The sequence below is a fragment of the Anarrhichthys ocellatus genome, unplaced genomic scaffold (genome assembly GCF_004355925.1).
Source record: "Anarrhichthys ocellatus isolate YVR2014 unplaced genomic scaffold, GSC_Weel_1.0 scaffold32, whole genome shotgun sequence".
In the NCBI taxonomy this organism is placed as follows: domain Eukaryota; kingdom Metazoa; phylum Chordata; class Actinopteri; order Perciformes; family Anarhichadidae; genus Anarrhichthys; species Anarrhichthys ocellatus.
In genome coordinates this window covers 3,483,630-3,508,610 of record NW_022280062.1, presented here as the reverse complement: position 1 = coordinate 3,508,610, position 24,981 = coordinate 3,483,630, and the positions used below count along the sequence as shown (strand labels likewise).

Sequence of the window (24,981 nt, the reverse complement as noted above, 5' to 3'; positions counted from 1 at the left end):
GGCCTTTTGAGCAGATTTGTGACTCCTTACTAAATCTGCCTCACTTACAGTGTCAGGCCAGGCTGCAGGTCTGAGGCTCGGAAGATTAAAGATGAGAGCTACTCCAGAAAAAGGGCCTGGCACTTGAGCTGCCCAGTGGAAGCCGAATAGAGGTCACTGGAGCATGTTCACTTGGACTCTCCATGTTGCAATATTAAAAATGCGGCCCTGCAACAAGAACACCCTAAATTAGATACAGATTTCTCACAAATTAAATAATAACACAACTCGATGATGTTTTTATAACATGGATAAAACTGTGCCTTAAAATATGATTTTTAAATGTATTTATTTATTTCTTCTAGCAACAAACTTTTAATTAGTTGTCTTTCTCACAAATAGAACTAGTGGCTGAGAATATGCCGATATATAATGCCCTCAGACTAACAATTCTTTTCATCCACCACCCTTTTCTTGACATCTGCTGCCGTATCAGGATTTACATTTACTGCACATGACCTGAAATGAGGCCAATTTTGCGATGGTGGAAAAAAAGCACATTAATTTGCTGCCACAGTTTAACAGAAAAGGCAGAGACCCAGTTCCTCCTATTGCATTAGACTTGCTAGATATTTAGTGAGCACAACGACACATTTGGTCCATCTATTCACACCATCCAACTCATGCACTCCGTAGAGATACTAACTTTAATTTAATACCTCTGACCTGAATACTTTCTGCTGTGCATCATTCTATTTTTTGGTGTATGACTTTCATTAATTTTCTCTTGGCCATTTTACTAACTGCTTTCTGCACAAATGCACTCTGTACAAAGAGTAATGGCATCTTAAATTAGAACACTCAATAAAAGAATTTGCTTGAATTGCATACTATTTTAATTTTACAAAAATGTGGCTGTAGCTGTTGTCAGTGAATACAAAAGTAGCAGGATTATATTTCAAACTGTTTGCCTGAAAGAAGGGATCCTTCTCAAAGGTTGTGGTTATTTACAGACAACAAGTACAGTCCACAGTATATACCTGCTTCATAGCATTAATTAAGTACACAATTGCATTCAAGTGGCTTCTACTCTGTATCCGTTTTTTTTGTTTGTTTATTAACTGTGGCCTGTCAGAAGCCATGTTTTTCTCTCCCACTATAAGTGGATTACTAACTGATCTCTCAACCCTGTTTGCATCAAAATTACTCCCACCTAGGTGGTACACCAATTAGAGGTAAGGATGATAAAGTGTGTTGGAAAATGTCACGTCCACAACCATTCCCTCACATTCACATCAGATCCCTGCATTTCCCTTCAAAACGCCACATCACCAGGTTCATCTGTGGTGTCAGAGACAACCCACCCTCTTCCACCTCCCCCTCGTCTCCTCCCAACATGTCCTGTCTGCTGTCTGCTCCCTAACAAACAAATGATCCCCAACCCACATGTCAGGAGAATGGAAATGCAAAAGCAAGTCCAAGGTGTTATCTTGTAAATTGGCTTTTTCAAGAGTCCTCCTAGACTGTTAGAAATGAGCCACATTTATGAACACACACACACACACATGCACTTACACAGAAACACCTCTTGGCTTCAGCCTCTCGTCTGGCTTTTCAGCTAAAAAGGGGCGAGGAGTTGCATTTTAAACTAAAGGCCACTGTGGCCACGAGAGGATCTACCTGCCTCCTCTATGCAGCCTCAATGCAAACTGAAATGGCTTCATTTGCATACAGCCTATGCAGCATTACTCCCCAGCATGGGAACAGGAGGCCTGATTGAGATTGTTAAGGTGGAAGCTTCAAACCCCTTTTTATGGTAATCGTGTGCTTTTCCCCTGAGTGAAAGCAGGATTTCCATTCGACAACAGTGGCGTAAATGCTGGACGTCTGGGGCAAGCTGATACATTTGCATTTGCCAGCTGTCTGTCTCACTGTCTGTGCGTCCTTGGCTCCTAATACAACCCATATTCAATTAGACGTTTAACTCTTTAGGAATTAAGGCAGCCATGAGGCCGCCTCATGTAGCTTCTGCACTTGTAAACTGCGAAATGAGCTTGCAGAAGTTCCACCAGTGTTTGAGTAGTTTGAAATAATGAAGGGGCTTTAGTGCCGCAGCTCTGACAACTGCCATAGCAGTAACCTTCTACATTCCTGTAGTAGTCACACTGTTTCCTCCCACGGGAGAACGGGCAGATTGACAGATTGGTGACACCGGCATTAGTATGCAGGCGCATGTCAGTGCTGAATCAGACAGCGATGAGCTCAGCGTGCAGAGCAAACACCTTGGAGAGATATGTTGTCATGAGATCTGAGGTGATTTAATCACATGTTACTGCCCCGCCCTGTTTCACTTCTCTTTTTCTGGCCTCGTCTCGATTTCGAGTCCCCTTAGGTTGGCGGTGAACCTGTTTGTTGCATTCATCTCATACTGCATGATGTGAAAAACAAAATGTATCCTGACATCATCTTATGCTGAGTATTTTTGTCAGTTTCAAACTGCATGGTGGCTGGCTGCCTTTCATGCTAGTACCATGTTGTTTTGGAGACATGATAAATGTTATCACTCGCTTGTGACATACACATGTACTGCTGAGAGAAGTAGTTTTGTTTTTAAACATGTATGTTTAAAATTGTGGGATGCAGGTAAGTTTTTTTTTTTGCTGTTAACAATTACAACTTGTCTCATCTGTCAAGCCATTTGCAAGGACGTGGGTTGTCAAAATGATCACACAAAGACAGGTCTCCTGGGCTTTCATGCTTTGTTAGAGCAACATGTTAGCCTTCTATCTGATGACTACATCTTCTTGGAACTGTGAATACTAATCTGAGCCATCTGGCAAAAGAGCGTTTCCCCTGAGGGCTGCGGTGAGACATGGTGAAATAGTTGGTAGTGAAAGAACACAATTGTGACCTCACAGCTAAATGCGTACTCAACAAAGATTGAAGAAAAGTTACTGGCGGTTTCGTAAGTCATCAAAAAAATAATGGCTTAGACGAACAGTTACGTCATCAGCTTACCTTTTACTCTCTCATTTTGGTTAACTCTGGTTACATTTAAATTGATTTAACCAAATCCTTTGGTTAAAACTGTGTAAAACACAGATTATTGCACAGTTGTTGATATTAAGCAGCAGGTTGATTAGTTCTTCAGATATTACCATTAGATATTGTCCATTCTTCTGCTTTTGCTGTGGTTATTCTGCAGGTTAGCTTAGCCTCGTCTGTTGATATCCCTCCATGACACAAAACACTTTGGCTTATCAAATATGTTCATAACCAGAAGGCCTAATCAGACTTGGATGGTTGTGACATGTTATTCAGATGTTTAATTGACCCTCAGTCATGTTTTTTTCTCCTTAACACGACGAGGCTAATATTCTGTTAAAACTGCCAAATCAGCTCAACGCTTATGTTGTTGCATTAATTTTCTTGACAAAACTGCGCCCATGTCTGAGGCACTTAATTACACATGAACTGGGAGAGACTAGTTGACTACAGGCTCTCTAGCGAGTCACTGTACAGATATCTGCTGTGCTTTCATGCCAAATTACATTTTATATTCTACAACTGTCAAGGCGGCTAAATTTGTTAATCCTCTACGCAGGAGCTCTGCAAATAGAGAACAGCGATGAGTCGGACCAAGGGAAATATGAATGCGTCGCCATGAACAGCGCTGGAACCCGTTACTCCTCTCCTGCCAATCTCTACGTACGAGGTAAATGTAAATATCTCCCTCAATTCTTGAATGAATCTGTCTTTTCTGTTGTCTCAAGCATTTGCAAACCACAAACAGCCATGAACCCCTTTAAACACTTGTCTGTTTCATTCTAAATGTTCATTCTAAATTCTAAACGTTTCGCTCGCCAGCGACCGTGCTTCTTTATATCTCTTTCTGCGACACAATGCATCCAATGGTAGAGCCACACCGGAGATTTCAGTTACTGTGCATGATTAGAACTCCTCTCAGGAGAATGTAGGAGTGTGCGAGCGATGACCATCTTTTTCACTCTCCTAGTAGCTTGGTTGCACCTGTCAGGGTGGGACGAATTACTCTTATTCTGTAATTCTAATTTTACAGAATAGATTTTTAGCATATTCTCTCCACCTTCAACCTGAGTGAGCAGAGTAAGTGAAAACACCTGTGGGAAACGTCTTTGATCGTCGTGTAATTCCTTCATTTGATGACCACATTTATGCCACTGTTTCTCTATTTTTCTTTTCTTCAACCACTTCTCTAACCATTATCCTTGCCTTTGCCATTTGTCTCATACCGATGAACTAACCTCAACCTCCTATTTGTCTGCGAATTCGACCAGGTGCAGCTTCTGTGAAAACAGCTGCATTGAAACCATTTCCTCTGCAGGCATTGAAAGCCGTGCAGGACCTCCTTTCTTTTTTATTTTGACTGTATCGAAAGACTCCATTATTCCCCCCCGCACAACCCAGAGCTCCTAAAGGCATGGAGGGGTCTGGAGTTTCAGTGTTTGTTTTTGCTGTGGTGTCTCCGTGAGCAGACTAATGCAGGGCGAGGGCAGCATTGTACCCTTCCTGGAAAGAGCTGGTATAGGAGAGAGAGTAGTCTGGGTCAGCCCCTGCGGATAACGCCACCATGTCTGATGTACATGAAACAGAATAGCTGCTCCAGTTGTTAGTGTGGGTGGAGAAGGGAGGGAGAGAGTGAAAGTGTCAGGGTAAGAAAGAGACGCACTTCATAATTCGGCTATCACTTCATAATTGTGTTAAAAGCATATACAGTACTGGATCATACAGGCTATTTCATGAGAGTGATTCCATTGTCTCTTTTAATCCATCAAGATAGTATAAGTACATTAGTGTTTCCCTTCTACTCAAGGCAAAAACATTACAAACCACTGTTTGGGAAATGTTAAACTGAATTTAGAGTACTATATGTTTTAATCACTAAAATGTTCTCTGATAATGTTTAAAATCAGTATTTTTTTATAAGACGGTATCCAAGAAAAGTGTTTTTTCCAACAGTCAGAACATCCTCCTGGATTACAGGAATCAGATGTAAAGCCATCCTCAAGGACCACAGCGGCATCAAATTTACAGATTAAATAAGCACTGTGGGCTTCAGAAGGTTTAGATCTTAAAGTAAATCCTGACAGGGGGAGGGAGTCAGCCAAACAGCAAAGGCGAGGAAGGGAAGTCTCGTCTATTAATCAGGGCATGTCTGTCACAGGTGCAAACGCAGCTTTTTTCCCCCACAGAGGTAATTACAGTAGCTGTGTGGCGTGGCGCCAGCAGGGGCCCCAGGCCCAGCTTGTCTGTAACACCACCCAGGTAGCTGTCAACCTGTTGGCCCCGACACTAACTTTTCCGCCAGCCTCACGACACTAGTGGAGAGATAGAAATCAAACCAACCGTAACCTTTTAAAAGCGTACCTGTCTGGAATGGAGAACAAAGGCTCTAGTCATGTTTTCACTTCTTCTTTGTTACTGCTGCAAGAATGAGGAGACGAGACCCGGGGCGGTGCAGTCACAGGGCTGCTTGATTGGGTTTAAAACTTGAGGGACTCAAGACAAGTGGCCTTTGACATGCCTCTCTTCCTTTCCTGTTGTTGTATGTTTGTTTCTTTCTTATTTCCAGACACTAGAGGGGAGATTTAGGGACTTACAACACACTTTCAAACATGTAAACATAAGAAGCTTTGGGAGCAAAAATGTAATTCGAAAACTGTTTTTACAGTGTAGCAGTTCAAATGATACTTTGAATAACGAACAAATTAAGTTATTATTATTGTTAGAAATGAATACATTGTTACAATTCTCAATCCTTTGTGATGTTCAAAATATTGCAATTTGTTACTAATATTAACAGCTTTTCAATTAAATTTTTTGAACTTTTAAGGAAATAATAAGACTATCGCGTGATTAAACTCAGCGCCTGCTAAGAATTCAATCCTTCATGGTTAGAAGAGTCATTTGTAGTCTTGAAATGTTCAGTAACGTAATAACCACTATTTGAAGGTGACATAAAAAGATCACCAAGGGAGAACGATTTGTGGTGTTATTCTCGATCAACCCCCTCCAACACCCGCCCACATACCCACACACAAACACACCTGTCAGACTAGCATTAAACGGCTTGTTATGGGTTAGTGTTTCGTGTCTGCGAAAGTGTTTCTGTTTTTTTCCACGCACCGTAGCTACCTGATCCAATTCCTGTCTGCAGGTACACAAACATACTGCCAGCAACACCGTCAACACCTTTGTCTTGACATTTTAGAGCCACCAGAGAACAGTGTCCTCATATTTCTCTGTGGAGGAGGGGGGGGGGTCTGCTCATGGATGTGGTTTCCTTTCCTGGCTGTGCATCTATTTATGTCCTTCCACTTATCATACATTAAGAGTGTGTGTGTGTGTGTGTGTGTGTGTGTATGTGTTCAGGTGTGCACCTTGTTTGCTGTGGGTCACTTTTGGTGACCCTCCTCTAAAGGTGGAAGGCATCAACGTGGGCAGAATCACAAGCGTCCTGTGATTGTGCATGAGCGCTCGTTTGTCAAGTGTTTATCCCTCAATGGCGGAGGGATGTCAGCTTCTGTCTGCCGGCACTCCTTCATATATCCATGTGAAACGTCAATATGTCACAGAGGATAAAGTGCTGCAGTCTGGCTTTTCTCGAACCAAAATATCTTCATACTGTTCAGTGTGTGTGTGTGTGTGTCATGGAGGGTAACTTACAAAACAATCAATTCAGGTCAATTTTATGAAGAAAAAGAGTGGGGACAGGAGCACATCTATTTGCTTTCAGTCTATCCTTAATGATAAGAAATCAAATAGATTTGACTGCACAATAATGTCACAGTGTGTCAAACCAAAGTCATATTTCTTTATATGTTTTAAACCTAATTTGTTTGATTTTGATTTAAAATAATAGATGTGTCAATGCAGTTTAATAATTGCAAGACCAAATGACGAAGATACTAAATCATTTGTCAGAGTGAGTTTCCCTCCGTGTTACTGTACGTATGCATTATATCTGTACCGTGTCACTAACCTCCACTGTGTCTGCGGAAACACTGTTCTGTTTCACTGTGTTGTCTTCCTCTCCACTTTGTGTCTTCTCATTCCATCGCTCACCTCTCATCAAATCACTTCATCCACAAACAGATCAGCGTGAAGGTTGGTCATTTTCACTTTTAATCCCCTCCCTTCAATTTGATACAGATTGTCGGTGAGGTAAACCATCCTTTTTAGACCCTCTGATGAAGACACAGATATCCCTTCCCTGAAAAGCCCACATTTTAATTTTAGCTCTCCCTGATCCATCCGATGTAAATGTGTTGTTTTGTCTATTCTTGACTGCATGAATCCCTGAATTGTTCTTGCATGACTTCCAGCGCCACTCCCCCAAACCGTGTTTCGATTCGCCTTGCCAAGACACACAAGGAGTCCCCGTGATGTTTGCTTAAGCCATTATTAGACCTCTGTTTTTGTAATGTGGCGGGCATTCTTCCCAACCGCACCCATATTGTTAATGTCAACTACATCCACCAAAAACTACAACTCCTTTCACCTTCAGACTTTCCATCCATCAGAGGTGTATGATGGATTACTCCTGTATTCAGGTGGCAACCGGATTTGTCAGGTATTTAGGCAGCAACAGCCCTCCTCTCCAACTGAGGGACATGGGTATCACATCTGACAAAGCCATTCTCAGGGGATTATGTCTATTTCACAGCCATGGGCATCCTCTACTCAGAATCTAAAGGATGTGATAGGAGGCCCATGTTAGCCTAATGAGAAGACGCACATCCAGCTCGTCTTCATGTGATGTTTCATTAAGAGGTCCTGCAGCAAACGAGTTATTCATACGTTTATTATGTTGTCCACACATTTATTGACTGAACCTCTGTTTTAGAGTTAATGGATGATTGTCCAAGAGAGAGGAGTTAATGTTTTGGGAATGATCTCTTCACTTGTACCATCTGCAAAAACACTGCTGCTCAAAGAGCTGACCTATAGAATATTTAAGAATGAGCTGGCAGTGTGCTGACAGGAGGGATGATCAGCCATTATGGCAGCAGCATAGCCCAGTGCTGCTGCCAGGAAGCCTGGGAGCCCGCTGACTCTGTGCCAGTTTGCTCAGATATTGATTGACTGGACAGGTTCTGCTATCCTTGGGCACTTTGTCAAGGCAGTTAAATTTATAGGTATCCAGCAAGCAGGCATGCAGAGTGGAGACGGGGCTTATTTTGTGGTTTTGATAGAGTCCCGGAGCCCGTCTCTCCACGCCGCTCTCAACAGGAGAGAGGCTTCAGGGGAATCGATAACAATTACCTGCCCTCTAGTCATTTTGTTCCACAGCACCTCTCCAAACTTAACCGCACCCCATGAATTATTCACAACATTAAGTGTTCAATATACACAGGCCCCATTGACTGACTGCTCTCAGCACTGTTTAGTGTATGGAATCATGAAAGAATAACAGATAATTTGAGCGTAATGGTCTTACATTAGGACTGCTCCTCTCAGGTTTCTCTTTTTATACACACATCTTGTGAAAATTAGCAGCACTTGGAGAATGTTACAGTTGCGTGAGAAGACACAGTTGGTTACCAACATGAGTGGAATACTAACACTTGTTTTCCCTCTAAATACTCCAAGTTAAGTCTGTTGTGCATTAGTCATACTGGAACTGGAGATGTTCAGTCAAAATATATGAGAAAATTGGACCACGTCCTTCCTTCATCTTCCTCTCCCAGCGTACTCGGGCTTGTGATCCCGTCCTATATCTCTCCTCAGCTCCCGTGCATGCGTTGCTTGAGAATGTCGTCCCTGTCCTGTTCCCAGGCCTGTAACACCACTAAGCCTGTCCCGTGTTTTCATGTAAAAATCACCCTTACGGCTCGTGAACCTCAGAACAGCAGATGTCACGGCTGATGTAAATCTTTCTGGACTGTTATGTGTGTCACTTTCTTCCTGCATGAAACCTTCCTTTATGATGTAGAAACCCACTAAAGCTGTGCCCTCTTGTGCATTGAGTCATTTTGTAAACTTTAATATTATTATTAATATGAAACGGTCATCATTACTCTGTCCTAGACCTTTGCTGACCTCTTAACTGTTCCCAGTGTTGAATTGATTTTATTTTGTTTGCCACACACCCTCTGAAAAGGTTAGCTCATAGAAAACAAACTGCAATCTTTTGATTTATCTGGTTATTGGTACGAAACAAACAAAACAAAAGAAGAAGGGATATTATTATTTTTATGAGATATTGAGCCAAGTAGTTTAAGCCTACATGACTGTATTGATTAAAAAAATAAATAAAATAGCAGCAGTATATATACGGCACCTCAATTATTTTTGGGAATATTCCAAAGAATGCGAACCAGGTCCCCCTTGTTATGGTCCAGTCCAGAGATCCAGCGTTCTCCTGACTAGAATCTCAAAAAGTGATTTTGTGTTTTTTCCATTTCACCATATAATGAGGAGAATAACAAGCACAGCTATAACAACGTTCTGGTTCAAATTATATTGGGAGGGAGGGAGGGAGGGGGGGGGGCAATGGGAAAGTGGAAGGAGGCTCACATTTGAAAATCCATTTTCATGGAGACCGGTGCAAAAGAGCAATTACAGTCAAGGGTTTTTTGTTTTTTTTTCAGTGAGACACAGAGATGTTGTAGTCCATTAGGGGAAACAGGCAGTATGAATTCAGCAGGGACGGTTTCGTGCTGTAGTGTTTTGAATACATGCGACAAGCAGTCGTGGGATCGCAATAATGGGTCCTCACTACGGAGCTAAAGGTTTGACTCGGCTTCACTTTCTCCTTAACCAAGGTTGAAGAAGTCAGAGCTCCTCCTTCCTACATTCAGCACTTACTATGAAAATGTTTGTCATCTCATAAGTTGAACAGGTCTGACACTGATGGATGTTTACACAACACTCTGAAGTTAAGTTTGCGGATAAGTTTGTTATGTTTGCCAAAAGTTACCAGAAAAAAGATCTGAAGGGTGTTAATAAGGCGGGAATTTCTTGTGTATCTTTATTTAGACAGAAAACAAGTCATATGTAAATGCTGGCTGCCTGGCTGTATTCCGGGCCAGCTTCTCAGTATTGCATGGAGCTGCTGCATCGGTGTTTGCCTCGTCCCTGGCGACTTCAACGGGCCCTTCTAGTCTCCATGGGAACCCTTTTTAATGTCAGCCTATCTGCATATCAGAACTGCACAAAGAGAGGGAGAAAGACGGGCTGAGCAGAAGGAGCCAGAGAGAGGAGAGGGAGCGGGAGGAGAAATCAAACAATGCCATCTCCACGGGGTCTCTCAATGATGCAACTCTCGCTACCATTTGACACCCTGACAAAAGAGGGACAGACATAGTCTCAGGGCTATTTTTTGATTATATCCCCTTTTGTAGGCTAGAGGATAAAACGCCCCCTGAAAGTTTTACTGTGAATTTCCAGAGCCATTTTGTAACAGACCTATTATTCCCATTGTGCTTGCCTGCACATTTGGACAAAAGCGTTCAGCCCTCCATTCGATTTTGCTTTCCTGGGTTAGCTTTTAGCCTTGTCATGGGGCAAGACCATTCATGAAATAGCATAAAACCTTCATATTCATCTGACATTATCCTACCTATTCACCATTTTCTGCCTCTCTTCCTCCCTTCAGTGCGCAGAGTCCCACCCAGATTCTCAATTCCACCCACCAATCAAGAGGTGATGCCAGGCGGCAGCGTCAACCTGACGTGCGTGGCAGTGGGTTCGCCGATGCCCTACGTTAAGTGGACGATGGGTCAGCTGGAGCTGACGAAGGAGGAAGAGATGCCTTTGGGACGCAACGTGCTGGAGGTCACCAACATCCGTGAGTCGGGCAACTACACCTGTGTGGCCATCTCCTCTCTGGGCATGATCGAAGCCACTGCTCAGGTCACTGTCAAAGGTAAGGGTTCAGACTCTGCTGCTGTATTCATGTGGGATGTTGTTGCTGTGACTAACTGTGTTGCTTTTGCTGTTCATTTGAGTCACCCACTGATCTGATGATGAAATATTATAAAAGAAGAAAAAAACTGCTTTCAAAGGGCCTCTGAAACTTTTGCACATAATCATCGCTGCCCTTGTGCCGCCGTTGGCCAGTGTTTTGTTGATACTTTGAGTTTAAAATGAAAGTCTTTTGCTGTTCGAAGTCTTTATGTCAATGACCGTTAATGTCAGGGCTGCTTTGTGTTTCTTTCTTTGTGTTTGTTGAATCCTTTTTTTCTGTATCTAAGTGTGAATGTGGCTTCACCCACCTGTGTGTATGTAACTATGCAAGTGTGTTGTCTACCTATCGCAGCCTCTCTTATAATTTGTCATCTGTATTGATCCCAATCTCCACTCAACTGATCGATACGCAGTGATTTAGAAGGACCACAGCAATACAAACCCCCGTCTTCAAGGAAGCCATTATGAAGACTCTCTGTTTTGTTTGTATTGGTTATACAGTCACAACGGGAACCACTCTTGCAATTTTCTTGAATTGTCAGTCGTGACCAGGCCGGTTATAAAACACAAAATTGGGATTTCGGTCTAGCTTTTCTATTCATTTGGGAATAATGGCTGCTGATAGCACTAGAAGGATTAGCTTATGAAACAATCATTTCAGTGCTACGAGTTACAGAACAGAGAATTACATGATCAGCCGTGCCTTTTTTTTCCATGAGAGCTGATTTTAGCTGTATTGTGCCTACATTTTGAGAATCATGGTATCAAATGCGTCAGACATCCAATTTCTCTCAAATTAGCCACACATACTGAAAGTCCATTCTTGATATCGAAGCTAATACCCCGCTTCTCTCTCCTCAGCCTTGCCAAAGCCCCCCACCTCCCTCATTGTGACCGAGACCACAGCTACCAGTGTGACTCTCACCTGGGACTCTGGAAACCCAGAACCCGTCTCCTACTACATGATCCAGTACAGAGCCAAGACCTCAGACAATGGCTTCCAGGAAGTGGAAGGTGTGGCCACGACCCGATACAGCATTGGCGGACTTAGCCCCTACTCCGAGTATGAGTTTCGCGTTATGGCTGTCAACAACATTGGCCGTGGGCCGCACAGCGACCCTGTGGAGACGCGCACCGGTGAACAGGCCCCCTCCTCGCCACCTCTGCACGTCCAAGCGCGCATGCTGAGTGCCAGCACAATGCTGGTACAGTGGGAACCGCCCGAGGAACCCAACGGGCAAATCAGGGGCTACCGGGTCTACTACAGCTCAGACCTGACGGCTCCGCTCAGCGCTTGGCAGAAACACAACACCGATGACAGCAGTCTGACTACCATCTCAGGCCTGACTCCTGATATCACCTACAGCCTCAGGGTGCTGGGCTTCACCTCAGTAGGTGACGGGCCACCTTCTGACATCCTGCAAGTGAAAACCCAGCAGGGAGGTGAGCAGCAAACTACTGTGATTTTCTCTGTGTGTTAATTAATGTGTATATGTTCATGTAAAATGTTCCATTCTGCTTGTGCTGGTTGTGTAACCACCACCAATTATGCAGACATATAATACGAGACAAAGGTAGCAGCTTAAGTTAGGTACGTATAGTTAGCCTACGTATTTTATTTGACTTTACATTCTGATTTCTGGCTAAAGACAGACAATCAGAAACTCAAGGAAGAATACTTTTGGACAAACTGTTAAATGTAGGACCCCCATCCCCCTTTTTATGGCCACTATCTTCTGTCTTAATTCTTATTCCATAAAAAGAAAAGAACGATACCAAAGAGTTTTATTGATGAGAGTGGTTAGCGTTTCGCGCCAGTGACATTGGACCCCTGGGCAGAAGTCTATAAAACCACAAAGACCATGCAGGCCTCCAGCAACTACTGAAAAAAAAGAGACTTTGAAAAGACACTCTGAATTGACCACGGTCTGTTAAAAGCTTCCACAACAACTTCACCCCAGCTGAGAGGGGGTTGAGAAGATAATTAGCGTCTCCCCTAGAATTTGAATTAATATTGAATTGCTTCACAATCATCCCTGGTGGTTCTTAAACTCTCAGCTGTTGAACGGTGCATTGGTCAACATCAAGGCGATCATACACTGATTCTACCTGCTCTAGACGTTGTATTCAGTGTCCCCAGTTATTCATTATCCATTCATTATTAATTCATTTATATGAATTAGTTGTGTAGTTAGTAGTTCAATACACATTTTATTTATAAAGAACGTGATCATGTTGTTTGTGTGTGTATGAAATATTAAAGTCAAAGTCAAGAACTCCGTAGCAACCTTGATAACTGAGACAACATTGAATTCATTTTATTTTTTGCCTTTTTTTTCCAAAATTGATTAATTACATTAAAGCAATAATGCTACATGTGTGTACTTACAGCTCGTGTGAAAGGGCTCATAAGGCTCTTGCCATGCAGACGCCGTCCCATACACTCATTGTTGTAGAGGAGGTTATTGCTGCTGACACTGTGGAGAACATTAAGCTTCAGTAATGTGCCTTTTTTCTTCTTTAATTCTTCAACCTCTGTCCTCTCACCCCTGTGTACCCAGTCCCTGCCCAGCCATCCAGCTTTGAGGCTGAAGCCGAGCTGGACAGCCGCATAATGCTAACGTGGCTGTGGCCCGTACAGGACCTCATCACTAAGTATGAGCTGCAGTACTGGGAGGCCAGCTCGGAGAACAAGGTTAGAACAGCAGCGTGAAGTTATAACTATTGTATGACACAGTTTTCTCTTTATGATGTAATTTCTCTGAATGGGAAGCCTTGGCTGAAGCAATGTTATTGTAGTAATGCAACTCCTCAGTGATGAAAAAGATTCACTATAGTAACAGACAGCAAAGTTGTTCTGCTCTGTCTCTGTGTTGCGGCCCTTTGTTTACATCTGCTGGACTACTGCTCCGGTTGTAAAGAACAAGTTGCTCTCACATTTGGCTGCATTCTCTACTTTGTAGGCATGAAGGAAGGAGAGACAACAGTCGAGGCTTTAACGATACAACAACTACCCCAGTGGCTCAACACAGGAAAAGACTTATGTAACTGTGTTTGACTTTAATTGAGTGGCATCTTTCTGTTTAATGTGAAACCCTCCAGATACATGTGACCTTCAACCCAGCCGGTTCCTATGCTGTGGAGGGTCTAAAGCCTGACACCTTGTACCGCTTCTCCCTGGCAGCCCGCTCTGAGATGGGTTTAGGCGTCTATACTCAGCCCATGGAGGCTCGCACCGCCCAGTCCAGTAAGTCTGTGATTTCTCTCTGTTGTCTGACCTCCTTGTTGTCCACTAACCAGCGGTGTTGTAAAGCAACGGTCACCGACAGCCGGCTGAAGCAGGTTTAGGTTCAGGCAGGAGAAAGTTGAGTTCCATCGAGCTAAAGTCAGGCTGCATTGGCAACTTCAATGTCAAGTCAATTTCCGCATAAAATGCTGACCGTGCAGCCAAACCCGGTCAGCCTCGCGCTTCCACCACCTCCCCTCTGTCACCAACACTAACCCTCCTGTCCATCTATCTGAGGGCAGGCCCTGAGTTCAGTGTCAAAGGTACGTTATATGAGTTTTGTTCCCACATTTGTGAGCTGTGCTGTGATTTTTTTTCATTATGTGCTTTTACAGTGCCAGCACGCAAAATGTCACTCTCTGCCAGCTGATTTCTGCTGAGGTGGCACCATGCTTGTACCACCTCACCCAGGAGGCTTACATTCAATACAAGTTTGCCTTGCCTTTGCCCTGCACAGAACACAGAGCACACAAATCCTACAACAGACATGTTTAGTTTTAGTCTGCCATCAAGTTACTCATGGAATTAACGTTAATTAGTAACAGCTGATTCACACACTCACAGCCTTGCTAAGCTATCTGGCTGTGGGGGACAAATCACAGTGGAGAATAGTAAAGGAAGTTCAGATTTTGACTTCATTTTAGCTCTCACGGATGTGTAATGTTTCCCCCCCGCAATAGTCTAGAACTAGAGAAGAGACTTCAGCAGACTGGTCAGAAGGTATTGATATCTCTTTGTGAAATCTTTCCCTATTAGGACAGACAAACTCATTGAAGAGCTCACCCCTCCGACAACCACAGAGTTATATAACTGTCAATTGAGATCACGAGTGGTGATGAGTCTGTGTCCTTGGGCCTCTTGACAGCAGGAGTCACAAGGACACATCATTGGGAGAACAGAATTTGGATTTCATGTGGCAGGAGGATGGTGTGCATGAAATAAGCAGCAGCCTTGAGAGGGTTCTGAGGCAAATGGCAGAGGGAAAGTGTGACATTTTCTAGTGCTGCATTTAAATGTGTCATTTTTTTTAAGATTCAGAGCAATGAACATAGCTCAGCTGTTTATATATGATGAAACACTTCAACTCTGCTACTCAGCTAAGGACTTGACAGTTGCAAGATGCTTTACCTACAACCGAACGGGAAATGATCTCATTTACAGTGGTTAAACACTGCAGGAGTAAAAACATTTTATATTCAGCTTCATCATTTTGAGGAAGGAGAGGTAGAGATATTTTATTGTGTTCATCTATAATTCAATCTCTATTTAAAGCCCAACTCTTTGTCTTGCTTTGAAATTGTCCAATTTGACTTTAATCCAGCATATTTTTCATCAGGACCTCATTATCACAATTTGTTCTGCAAATCAGCAGCCTTACTTTGACTCAGTCTGTCACCTTGTTTTGTAATACACATGGTGCTGTTGGATCTCTGTAGCTTCCTGTCCACTCGTTTGTGGATCAGGGACCACCTGAGGAGACTTCTCTTCTGTTAAGCTTCAATGTTTTGGAAAGGTGGAGTTTCATGTTCTGGCATTGGTCTATTGGATTCATATTTGAGGGAACTGTTCATTGCTCTGCTTATTAAAAAAAGGAGAAAATTCGTGGGCATGATTTGTAAGAACACCTTGTTTTTTTTTTTTCTTGGTTCGTTTTTTTTTCTTTTGAATAGTTTTTTGTTGTTGTAGAGTTGAACAAGTCTGTGATTGAGTTAGATGCACGAAACGTATGAATGCTATTGTGTTTGATTTAAGTGTTCTTGTTCCCTGTTTTAAAATAGTTTATTGGTTTTCTGTTTTTACCTCTGGACTTGAGAGCTTACATATATTTTGTACTGTGGCTGTTGTAAATAATCTTATTTATTGCAGTAATCTTATTATTCCAGAGCAACTCTTAACTCTAACTCTGTTATTTCTGCTTCTACACTTACTGGGACACGCCAGAGGAGTTAGTGATTATAAAACATAGCAGGGTGAGGTGGACGGAATATAATTGAATCTACCTTGTGAATATTATGCCTGACATTAAATATAACGTTGATGTCCTTTTGGGCAGTAGTTTTAATACCAGAACCGTATTTGCTACAACATTGCCGGTTTGATTGCAATCATTCAAATCCAAAGGGTTTGAAATATTACATCAATATTGTTTTCCATCGTGGTGGCTACAAACCAGATGTTGACAATAGCCAGGATGTTCATGACCGTATTGATTATGAAATGATAGCTTTATGTATGACTTGACAGTCCCGTGTATCTCAGCTGCAGCACTGAGCAGAGTCTGACAAACACTTTGAAGCCCAGAGCTTCTGCATCAATGTGTGAACACCAGTCAACACTGTCAAGCACTTGTTCACACACTCGCACATCTATGGCCAGTTTACTGCTCCCTCGGCGTGCTGCAAGAGGCAGCAGAGAGGGCAGTTTGGGACAAATTACGTCTTTATAAAAACATAACCTTGTACAAATTTGGCACATTTTATATTCGGTTCATCCCACCCTGTAGTTTCATGGCCTCTCGCATAAATGCAGCTCCAAACACGGCTTCGGCAGTCGCCTGGTAATGTGTTTTTATAGCCAATCTCTCAGTCCGGAGGCAGCATGCTGTTTAGTATGGAAGCTTTTTTGTATTCAGTATAATAAAAAATAAAAATGTAATATTCAAACTAAAAGTATCACCTACACAGTATGAGTGCTAATTATTTGTGATTCCACCAGCTCAGAAATAGGCTTTCATTACAAGGTAGATGACATATCTAAAACATGGAATAGGTCGGCTGGACCCTGATATCAGGTCTCTCACAAAGATCTGGGAAAAAGAAAAAGACACTTTCTTTATAGGGGCAATAAATAAGCATAAACATTTTCACTGAAAAGACTAATTCCAGATTCAACACTTTTCATTTTCCAAGCGTAATGTGTAATGTCTGCCCCTGTTTAGTCTTTCATTTAAATAATACACATGCAGTGCAATAAAATAATCTACTCAATGGTGTCAGATGAGCAAGAAAAATATGCTTTCACTTTTCATATGTAGCTTAATTTTTTATACACACTGTAGGTGGTGAAACTCAATATTACACTTTGAATATTACATTTACATTTTCTTATTCTCTCCTGTACAAAAAGCTTCCATAGTTTTGCCTTGTGTTTGCCTGTGTTTTATTTTTTTTGGTTTGCTTGATCCGTGCTCCCGTCCATGTAGTTGTGCTCCCCTCCCCCTGCAGCCCCATCCGCCCCCCCTCAGGAAGTACATCTGGTCAGCCTGAGCTCCACCAGCCTCAAGGTGAGTTGGGTGGCGCCGCCCGCCGCTAGCCGCCACGGCGCCATCGTGCGCTACACGGTCAGCTACCAGGGCCTGGCTGGGGAGGACACGGACCGGCATGTGGTGATGGAGATCGGCGCAGACGCCTCTAGCTATGTGCTGGATGGCCTGGAGAAATGGACTGAGTATCAGGTGTGGGTGAGGGCACACACTGATGTGGGCCCGGGCCCTGAGAGTGCCCCAGTGAGGATGAGGACCAAAGAGGATGGTAGGTTGACACATCCCCTTTAGCAGAGTGCTCTCCGACTCTTTTTGCTTGGGGCTGCCTGTCACTATTTTCCGTCACTATCTTCAACCTCTTCTGCACATTTCTCTCTGTCTTGTTAATCAATTGTGAGTTAATGAGACGACAGTGGTGGGAGAGTGGGTCACCTTCTCTTTTAAGACTTCTACATCTATGGCAGGTTAAGGCTCATCACCCGCGGGCCCACGCTCTCCACCTCATTCCTGTGTTTTCACTGTTTAAATTCCCTCTTGTTTTCTTTTCCTCTGGTTTAGGGAATAGAAGTGGAGCAGAACGCTCCCTCTCCATTCTGTAGCTCTTGCCTCTTTCTCTCACTCGTTCCTCATTTTGTTTGCAGTGTGATAGAGAGTGGCTGCTCCTAAGAGAGTCCTTTATAATTAATGTGTTTGAAGGTTGCTGCAACACTGCTAACTTCATACTGAAATTAAGGACATGACAGACACCGCTAGACCGCATGCAGTCTGGCGTTGGGTGTTTTGGGGACATGGTAGATATAGAATGTCTAAGCTGAGTGGAGATCATTTAGATTCTTGGCCAGATCGAGTATAATTTCCTTCAACAGAGCACTCAAGTCTATAAAAAAAAACTCAGGACTCATTATTGTGGTTTTTGGCTCCTCGTCACAAAACACATTCAAGTGAGGAAAATCACAAACTCAGCATATTTTGACTCATTACTCCCTCCCCCTCTCTCTCACCCCGTCTGTCTCTCTCTTTCTGTCTTACTCTTGCCCCCCCCTTCTCGTTTTTTTTCCTGGTTTCCAGTGCCTGGAGCACCCCCCAGGAAGCTCGAGGTTGAGGCCATAAACTCCACAGCAATCCGGGTTACCTGGAAGCCGCCCATACAGGGGAAGCAGCACGGCCAAATCCGTGGCTACCAAGTCATTTTCTCTCGCCTCGAAAACGGTGAACCGCGAGGCCACCCTAACATCATGGACGTTGCTTTGCCAGAGGCACAGGTACTGGAAGATGTCTTACTCTTGTTCAGTCTCTCTCTGTCTCCCATTCACTGTCGATAGCTGTCTTATGTTCATTTCCCATTATTTTCATTCTCCACCGCTCCCGTATTCCCTTCCGTTCTCTGAGTTCACACTTCATTTCCCCCATACTGGGTGACACACATGGAATTCTCTTTCTGCCTACTGCAGTACCCCCCCCCCCCCCCTTTTTTTCATCTTTTTTTCATCTTTTTTCATCTTTTTCCACATGTGACATTTGACTCTAAATTGGTAGCCTGCTTCCAGAGCTTTGGATTAGCTGTCGTAAAACAAGATCCATTCTAATTCTACAGTAATAGCTATTAAATATTTTATATGTGTTACATCAGGACGGGGCTTAGTGGGATCAATGCACCTCTCTTTGCGGGTTTTAGCAGTAATACATATGCACTGCCTTGTTACCATGTTTATAAATTAGAGTTATTTTCCTGACACCGCCCTTAACACATTAATGCAGGCTGCTCCGAATCGCCCAAAGCTATGTGACACCATGAGGTGAATGAGAGATTGTAATCCTTAAGAGGGATTCAGAGATTCATGAATATTTTAAAACCAAAAACCCCACTCTCACGTCTTCCCTCTCTTCGGGAGAGGAGAGACCAGCTTAAGAGCCTCCTTCTGATTGTTTGCCGGGAGTAACATTTGCGCGAACACGCATTCACTCGCACCCCCGATGGCCTAACACATGAACATCTCATTTGAACAAGTAAGCGCTCCCTGGCCGCAGGAACATCGCTAAAAAAAATCAGGACAGCCTCGTATGAGTCTCTGAGCAGCATTTGCCAATAAATGCTTTGCAGCCGTATTTAGGGAGACCAACAGGTTGCTGGTTCAGTTCCCAGGCAGTGTACACTGCGATGCCCTTGAGTGGGGTATTAACCCTAATTTGCTTTGGCAAACACTCCGCTGTCCACAGTCTTATCATTACAGAAGAGGAAGCACTCTCAAAGTCACCTTGTCCGATGTGCTACATACCAAGTGAGGCTAAGTAGGAGCTTGTTGATCCCAGTAGTGTAACCGGGCATTCAGTGATAAATACATAATGAGTATTTTTTTTGTGTGGTTGTCAGGCGACCCAAGTGGCACATCTCTCATGCGACTTTATAGTATCGAATTAACATTAAGGTCAGTATGCCCAGTTAGAGCTGAGAATAACTGTGCATGATGTTAGGCTCTGGCTAAATGGTCCACCCTCAACTCCCAAACACAGCCCAACACCTTTGTTTCACAGTAGTATTTCTTGGCAGCTGCTGTTGACAGTTCATTTTTAATGTGACTGTGAACTAGAGTGCTTGGCAGCCAGGGCCGCATCGTTTGATCTGAAAGAAGACAAAAACATGGGGGCTTCTTGTCTTCCTGGAAGTGTTTTGGACATGTGTAGCGTGACTTTGTCTTGCTGAACTGAACACGACCCTACTTGTGCAAACAATACTCCCCGCCATGTTTCATTTGTGCCAGGTTCACACAATAAACACGAAGACACGCTGCAATTTGGCACTCAGGATAGCTCTCATGTTCCAGTTTGATCTCCGGGACACCTCTTAAACTCACCTTTCCCTCCCTGGCAGTAACCTGACTTTCCACCCTCCTCCTATTGTTTCCTTTTCTCCACCTCTCGTGTCCTCCTTTTGCACCCTTCCTGCCTGAGAAGCCGGTTGAGTAATTACCAGAGGCTTGCGTGCAGGTCGGTTACCCTTGATTGAATCATCTCAACGGTTTGTTTTCTATGAGATAGCGCCGCGTAGCCAACCTGCAAGGACCTGCCCGGACGTCGTTAAAGACCACACAGTCAGCAGACGCTCCCTTATCCACGTCCGCTCAACTGGTTTTGAGAACAATCCCTCTTTTTCTCACACTTCTTTTCATTCCCGTAACCCAACAACATGTGGAAAAAACAGCGCAGATAACATGAGCAGACATGCTCGCTGTTAGATCAATCCTTGCAGGAGGCGTTCCAGCTGGCTGAGAAGAGTTCATGACTCATCCGAGACTCATGCAAATCCCACAAATGCACACCTGTAATTGATGATGAATAACAGGGGGAAAAACGATTTTCTTCCAGTGTTTTTCTCAAGAATTTACCTAATGTGTTGTGAAATCAGTTCCATATCCACCCTTTCACCTGCATTGAATGCACAGTAAGCCTGCCAGGAGGAAAAAAACAAACATTTTTCAGAGCTCTCACAACATGGCACAAGCTCACCTTTAGGCTTCAATCACAAATCTAAGCATATTTTTTGGATTGCAGATGCTGTCAAAATCGCTGTGACCCCCCTCACCTTGTCTTTGTCTCTCCGTTTCTGGCTCCTTCTCTCCTCTTCACCCTCTCTCAGGGTTAGCTGAAACGCTGGGAGGAGAACTAGGAGAGCCTGCCTGTGCGTAGGCGGTTAAAGCGCCTCTTTTCTTTTCAAGCAGGAGCCCACACACCGCCCTCATTTCCCTGCTAAATTTAAACCAGAGGCCATGTTAACAGTGTGATGTTATCAACCCCTTTTTAAACCATGTTTCTATTGGGAAAGTGGCCTGAACCTGAGTGGGCAACTCCACACCACATAGCCTGCTCTATCCCTGTGCACTCACAGCAACCTATAGGCCCATGTGTTTCGAAAAACATGTATATATATATATTGATTGAGTTTGAAGCCATTAGCCACTGTTTGTGTATCTATACATTTTTTGCACAAGTTTGCCTTTATTCAGCACTACTTTTCCAGGTTCATTTAGTTTGACCACTCATGCGTTTCCGTGGTGTGTGTGCATTTGTGTGTGGAAGCGAGCGAGCGAGGCAATGCCTCACTGCATCCACGGCCTTCACTGCCTCAGATTGGAGTTGAATGTGAATCGGGAAAAAAAAGAGAAAAGAAGCACCTCAGCCCGTTTCACTCCATCAATCATGACAGCTCCTTCTCTTCCACATCACTCGTTCCCCCCTCGTTCCCATTTTTATAGCCACACATCTCAGCCCATGTCATCACATTTGCATTCACTCGCCTGCAAATTATACTGCTCCGTTTTCACAAACGACGCTTATCAGCAATGATGTGTTTTCAGCTTGCGTTGGCATTCGAAATAAAAATGGGGGATAATTTATAATTCTCCCATGGATTTAAGCAGAAAGCAAAGGCAGTTGCGATAGAAAGGGATTAGGCCCAAGATGAGATAGGAACTCTTGCGAACCTTAATGTGTTCGCCGCTCTGTTGACATACTGAGTGGAGTCGACGGTAAACAAATTAAGCAATTAGGCACGCCGCAAACCGTTGTTCATGGAGTTAAGTAGCAGCTGTTCTTAAATGGTCCTCTTTAGTGCCCCGCTACATCAGGGGAGCACGAGGCAGCATTTCTTGATGCAAGTGTCTCGACCAGTCGCAACTGGGACCCTAGAAAGGTTTTGCCTTATGCTTCAGTTAGCAGGTTGTTGATAGAGACCCATCCGAAGGGAGGAGGGCAGAGAACTTTGGTCTTTTGTCTTTCCATATGCCACCAGTCAATGGAGGATGATGAACACGTCTCCAGTGCACAATGAATCAGCGGTGTGTGAGGCTCACTCCCTTTGTTTTGAAAGAGTCTGGAGAGGCCAGAAGGGAAAGATGGGCAAGCAGGAAGGCAGGCAACACTGCTGGTCTTGAAATTATTATTCTACTGTATAAACTTCATTTTCTTCTTCATAAAGGACCAGTTCACCTAAATTACAAATTTTCTCAATTACCTCTAATGCTAGATGCTAAATCTAAAACATGCTAAAACATATATACTTGGTTTTATTTGCTAAAGTTTTGAGAAACATATCCGCCTCAAGGGCTGAACAATTTGATGAAAAATATCTAAATGCAATTTTTCTTGCCAATATTGCGAGTGATATTTAATTTCCTAGGCCTGTATTGGTGGTCTACATTAAACTAAGCATAGGCATAATAACATTTCTACCAGAAAAAAAATGTAATAAATGAATACAGTAGATTGTTGCTGGGCCTCCCAGGGTCAACTTACAAGTAAACTTAAGTCTCATCTTTCAATGTCTTGATATTTGACTGATGACACTTAATGTTGTCTTGCTTTAACTGCACAGGCTGAAAGGATACATGGCTGTTGATTTTTTTCAATGACATGTGCAAACCCAATATAAATCCATTCACCTACATTGTATTGAATAGGGGCAACCTATGAAAATCTCTAACATGGATTTCTCAAATCTGGACACCGTAATGTCCAGATGTCTTTGCTTGCCGCCACCACCCTCACCCACCTTTCTTCCTCAGCCCAGCTTCCTCTCCATTTTGTCCCACATCAGTGTCACCAGTGTCATCTTTCCTGCCCCTTGTCAGCCAAACCACCCATCAGTGAACTCCTCTGCAGGAGCTGAACTGTGTTGCGAGTTGCTGGTAAACACCAGCAGTTGCGTTCTGCATCGATGGGGTTTGATGTCACAGGGCTAGCATAGCAGCACCGGTAATAGGATTTCACGCTCGGCACCGACGGAGCCCAGCGGCACAGAATGGGCTTTCACTTCCCTCGGGAATCACTTGGCCAAGCACAGTGAGCAAGGAGAACATTTTGAAAACATATTGAAATATAATGAATAAAAGGCCCTACCTCCATTTCTGGAAAGAGGAAAGAGGAAATGCTTCAGAGATTCTGCATATTTTATGCTTTATGTCCACCATGAGATAGTTATCACACTGAATAGTTGTTTTCTGTGATTAAGGAAGAGAGCATTTTTTTTTATTGGATTTATAGGCAAATGAGAAACAAGGCAGTGCATCATAAACAGTAGTGAATTTCTCAACCATTGCTCAACTTGGCTTCACAATTTGTTTTATCCCACTCAACCTGTCTCCATTTCTTTCTTTTTTCACCCGTTCACTTCCATCACCTCTATGTGTGTTTTCTCCTGCATGTTGACACCAACAATCATCAGTCTCTGAGTGAAAAAAAGACAAGTGCTTTTTTTCTTGTTGTGTTGTCCCTGACTCATTTCTCTCCCCATCCTGTGTCCTGTGTCTTCTCTCCCATCAGTGGAATATTGAGGAGTCCACCGAGCATGTGAGTAACCCTCATGTGTGCTGCTGGGTTGTCTTGCAGGGCAGGCTCTTCTCCCCTCTGCAATTTGAGGGTGCTGTGTGTGCTTGGTTTATGAGTTGCGTGTGTGTGTTTATTTCTGTGTAATGCTTGTAATCCACTCGGTGTGAATTCTCATGAAAGATCATAACCACAGCAAGAGACGTGTGTCCTAATGATTCTTGATGTTTATTCTTATGTGTGCGGGAGTGATCTTCTCCAGGAGCTACTGCAACCACAAAGCGTGAGGATTATGTTCAGTGATGATCGCGAAGATGTCCTATATGTCAACATTTTACCACAAGACAAACTCGTAGTAACAGCTGGGCATTCACTCGGATCTGAGGCACTTACTGCAGTGAGCAAGCAGCGCCCCCCCCCCCCCCCCGTCACTGAGTGTACAGTGCAGTCAAAGGCTGTGTGTCACCATCCCAGTGTGACGCTGACATTAATCAGACTCGCCTAACCTGCTGTCTCCCGTACTGTTCCAGATGACGTGTATATCCGAGTAGGGGAGCTGTGTGTTTTATCAGCGCCACACATCTCCAAGATTGCCACCAGCCTTTCATGTTTTTTTCATTTGCCTGGATGGCAGCTCACTGTTCCATGGCTGTCACACAGCCCTTTGTTATGGTTTATTACCTCCTCAATGTCGTATCGCACTAGCAAAAAATGCAGAAACACTTACTGTTCCTAGTCAGAAATTCAATAGAAACCTGCCAGAATAACAAATAATGTAGTCAGCGTTCAAACAAGGGCAAAGAAGTTGTTTAAAAAAAAAAGGGTTATTGTTTTTAAGCAATTACTTTGAGCAAGTTGGGGTTCAAATTCCCTCTCTCACAGAAAACATAGAAAACTAGTTAATCAATCCAGTGACCGCCTGCAAATGTTTTTTGGGTCACCTGTTGATACATCAGCACTGGATGTTTCTTTCTTTACAAAAGCGGAATGTGCACAGATCATTTTATTTATTTTATAGTTAAACCGAAATCTCTTTGCACAGCAACATGGCCAGATTCCATCAGCTACACCCACATGGCATGAGTCACGCTTGCTTCCTCTCCTCTTAATGTGTTGATTAGCACCTGACAGAGCTAGACGCTGTCAGAGGAGGACATCTGCTCACACATCTTTATTTTTCTTCAGC

The 24,981-nt window shown here is 43.4% G+C and overlaps 1 protein-coding gene across 26 annotated transcripts in view; it reads left to right on the top strand.

Annotated features, from left to right (window-relative positions):
- ptprfb (protein tyrosine phosphatase receptor type Fb) overlaps window positions 1-24,981 on the top strand; it is a 151,660-nt gene that overhangs the window by 83,145 nt on the left and 43,534 nt on the right. For 7 of the 26 annotated variants that reach the window (XM_031865067.1, XM_031865063.1, XM_031865061.1 and 4 more), the window contains exons 6-14: window positions 1,197-1,214; window positions 3,584-3,700; window positions 10,619-10,888; window positions 11,791-12,372; window positions 13,491-13,624; window positions 14,032-14,176; window positions 17,440-17,745; window positions 18,546-18,739; window positions 23,793-23,819. In XM_031865067.1, coding sequence (XP_031720927.1) covers window positions 1,197-1,214; window positions 3,584-3,700; window positions 10,619-10,888; window positions 11,791-12,372; window positions 13,491-13,624; window positions 14,032-14,176; window positions 17,440-17,745; window positions 18,546-18,739; window positions 23,793-23,819 — 1,793 coding nt within the window. The remainder of the gene's footprint in view (window positions 1-1,196; window positions 1,215-3,583; window positions 3,701-10,618; window positions 10,889-11,790; window positions 12,373-13,490; window positions 13,625-14,031; window positions 14,177-17,439; window positions 17,746-18,545; window positions 18,740-23,792; window positions 23,820-24,981) is intronic. The other 19 variants (XM_031865069.1, XM_031865084.1, XM_031865073.1 and 16 more) reach the window with 9 other exon arrangements.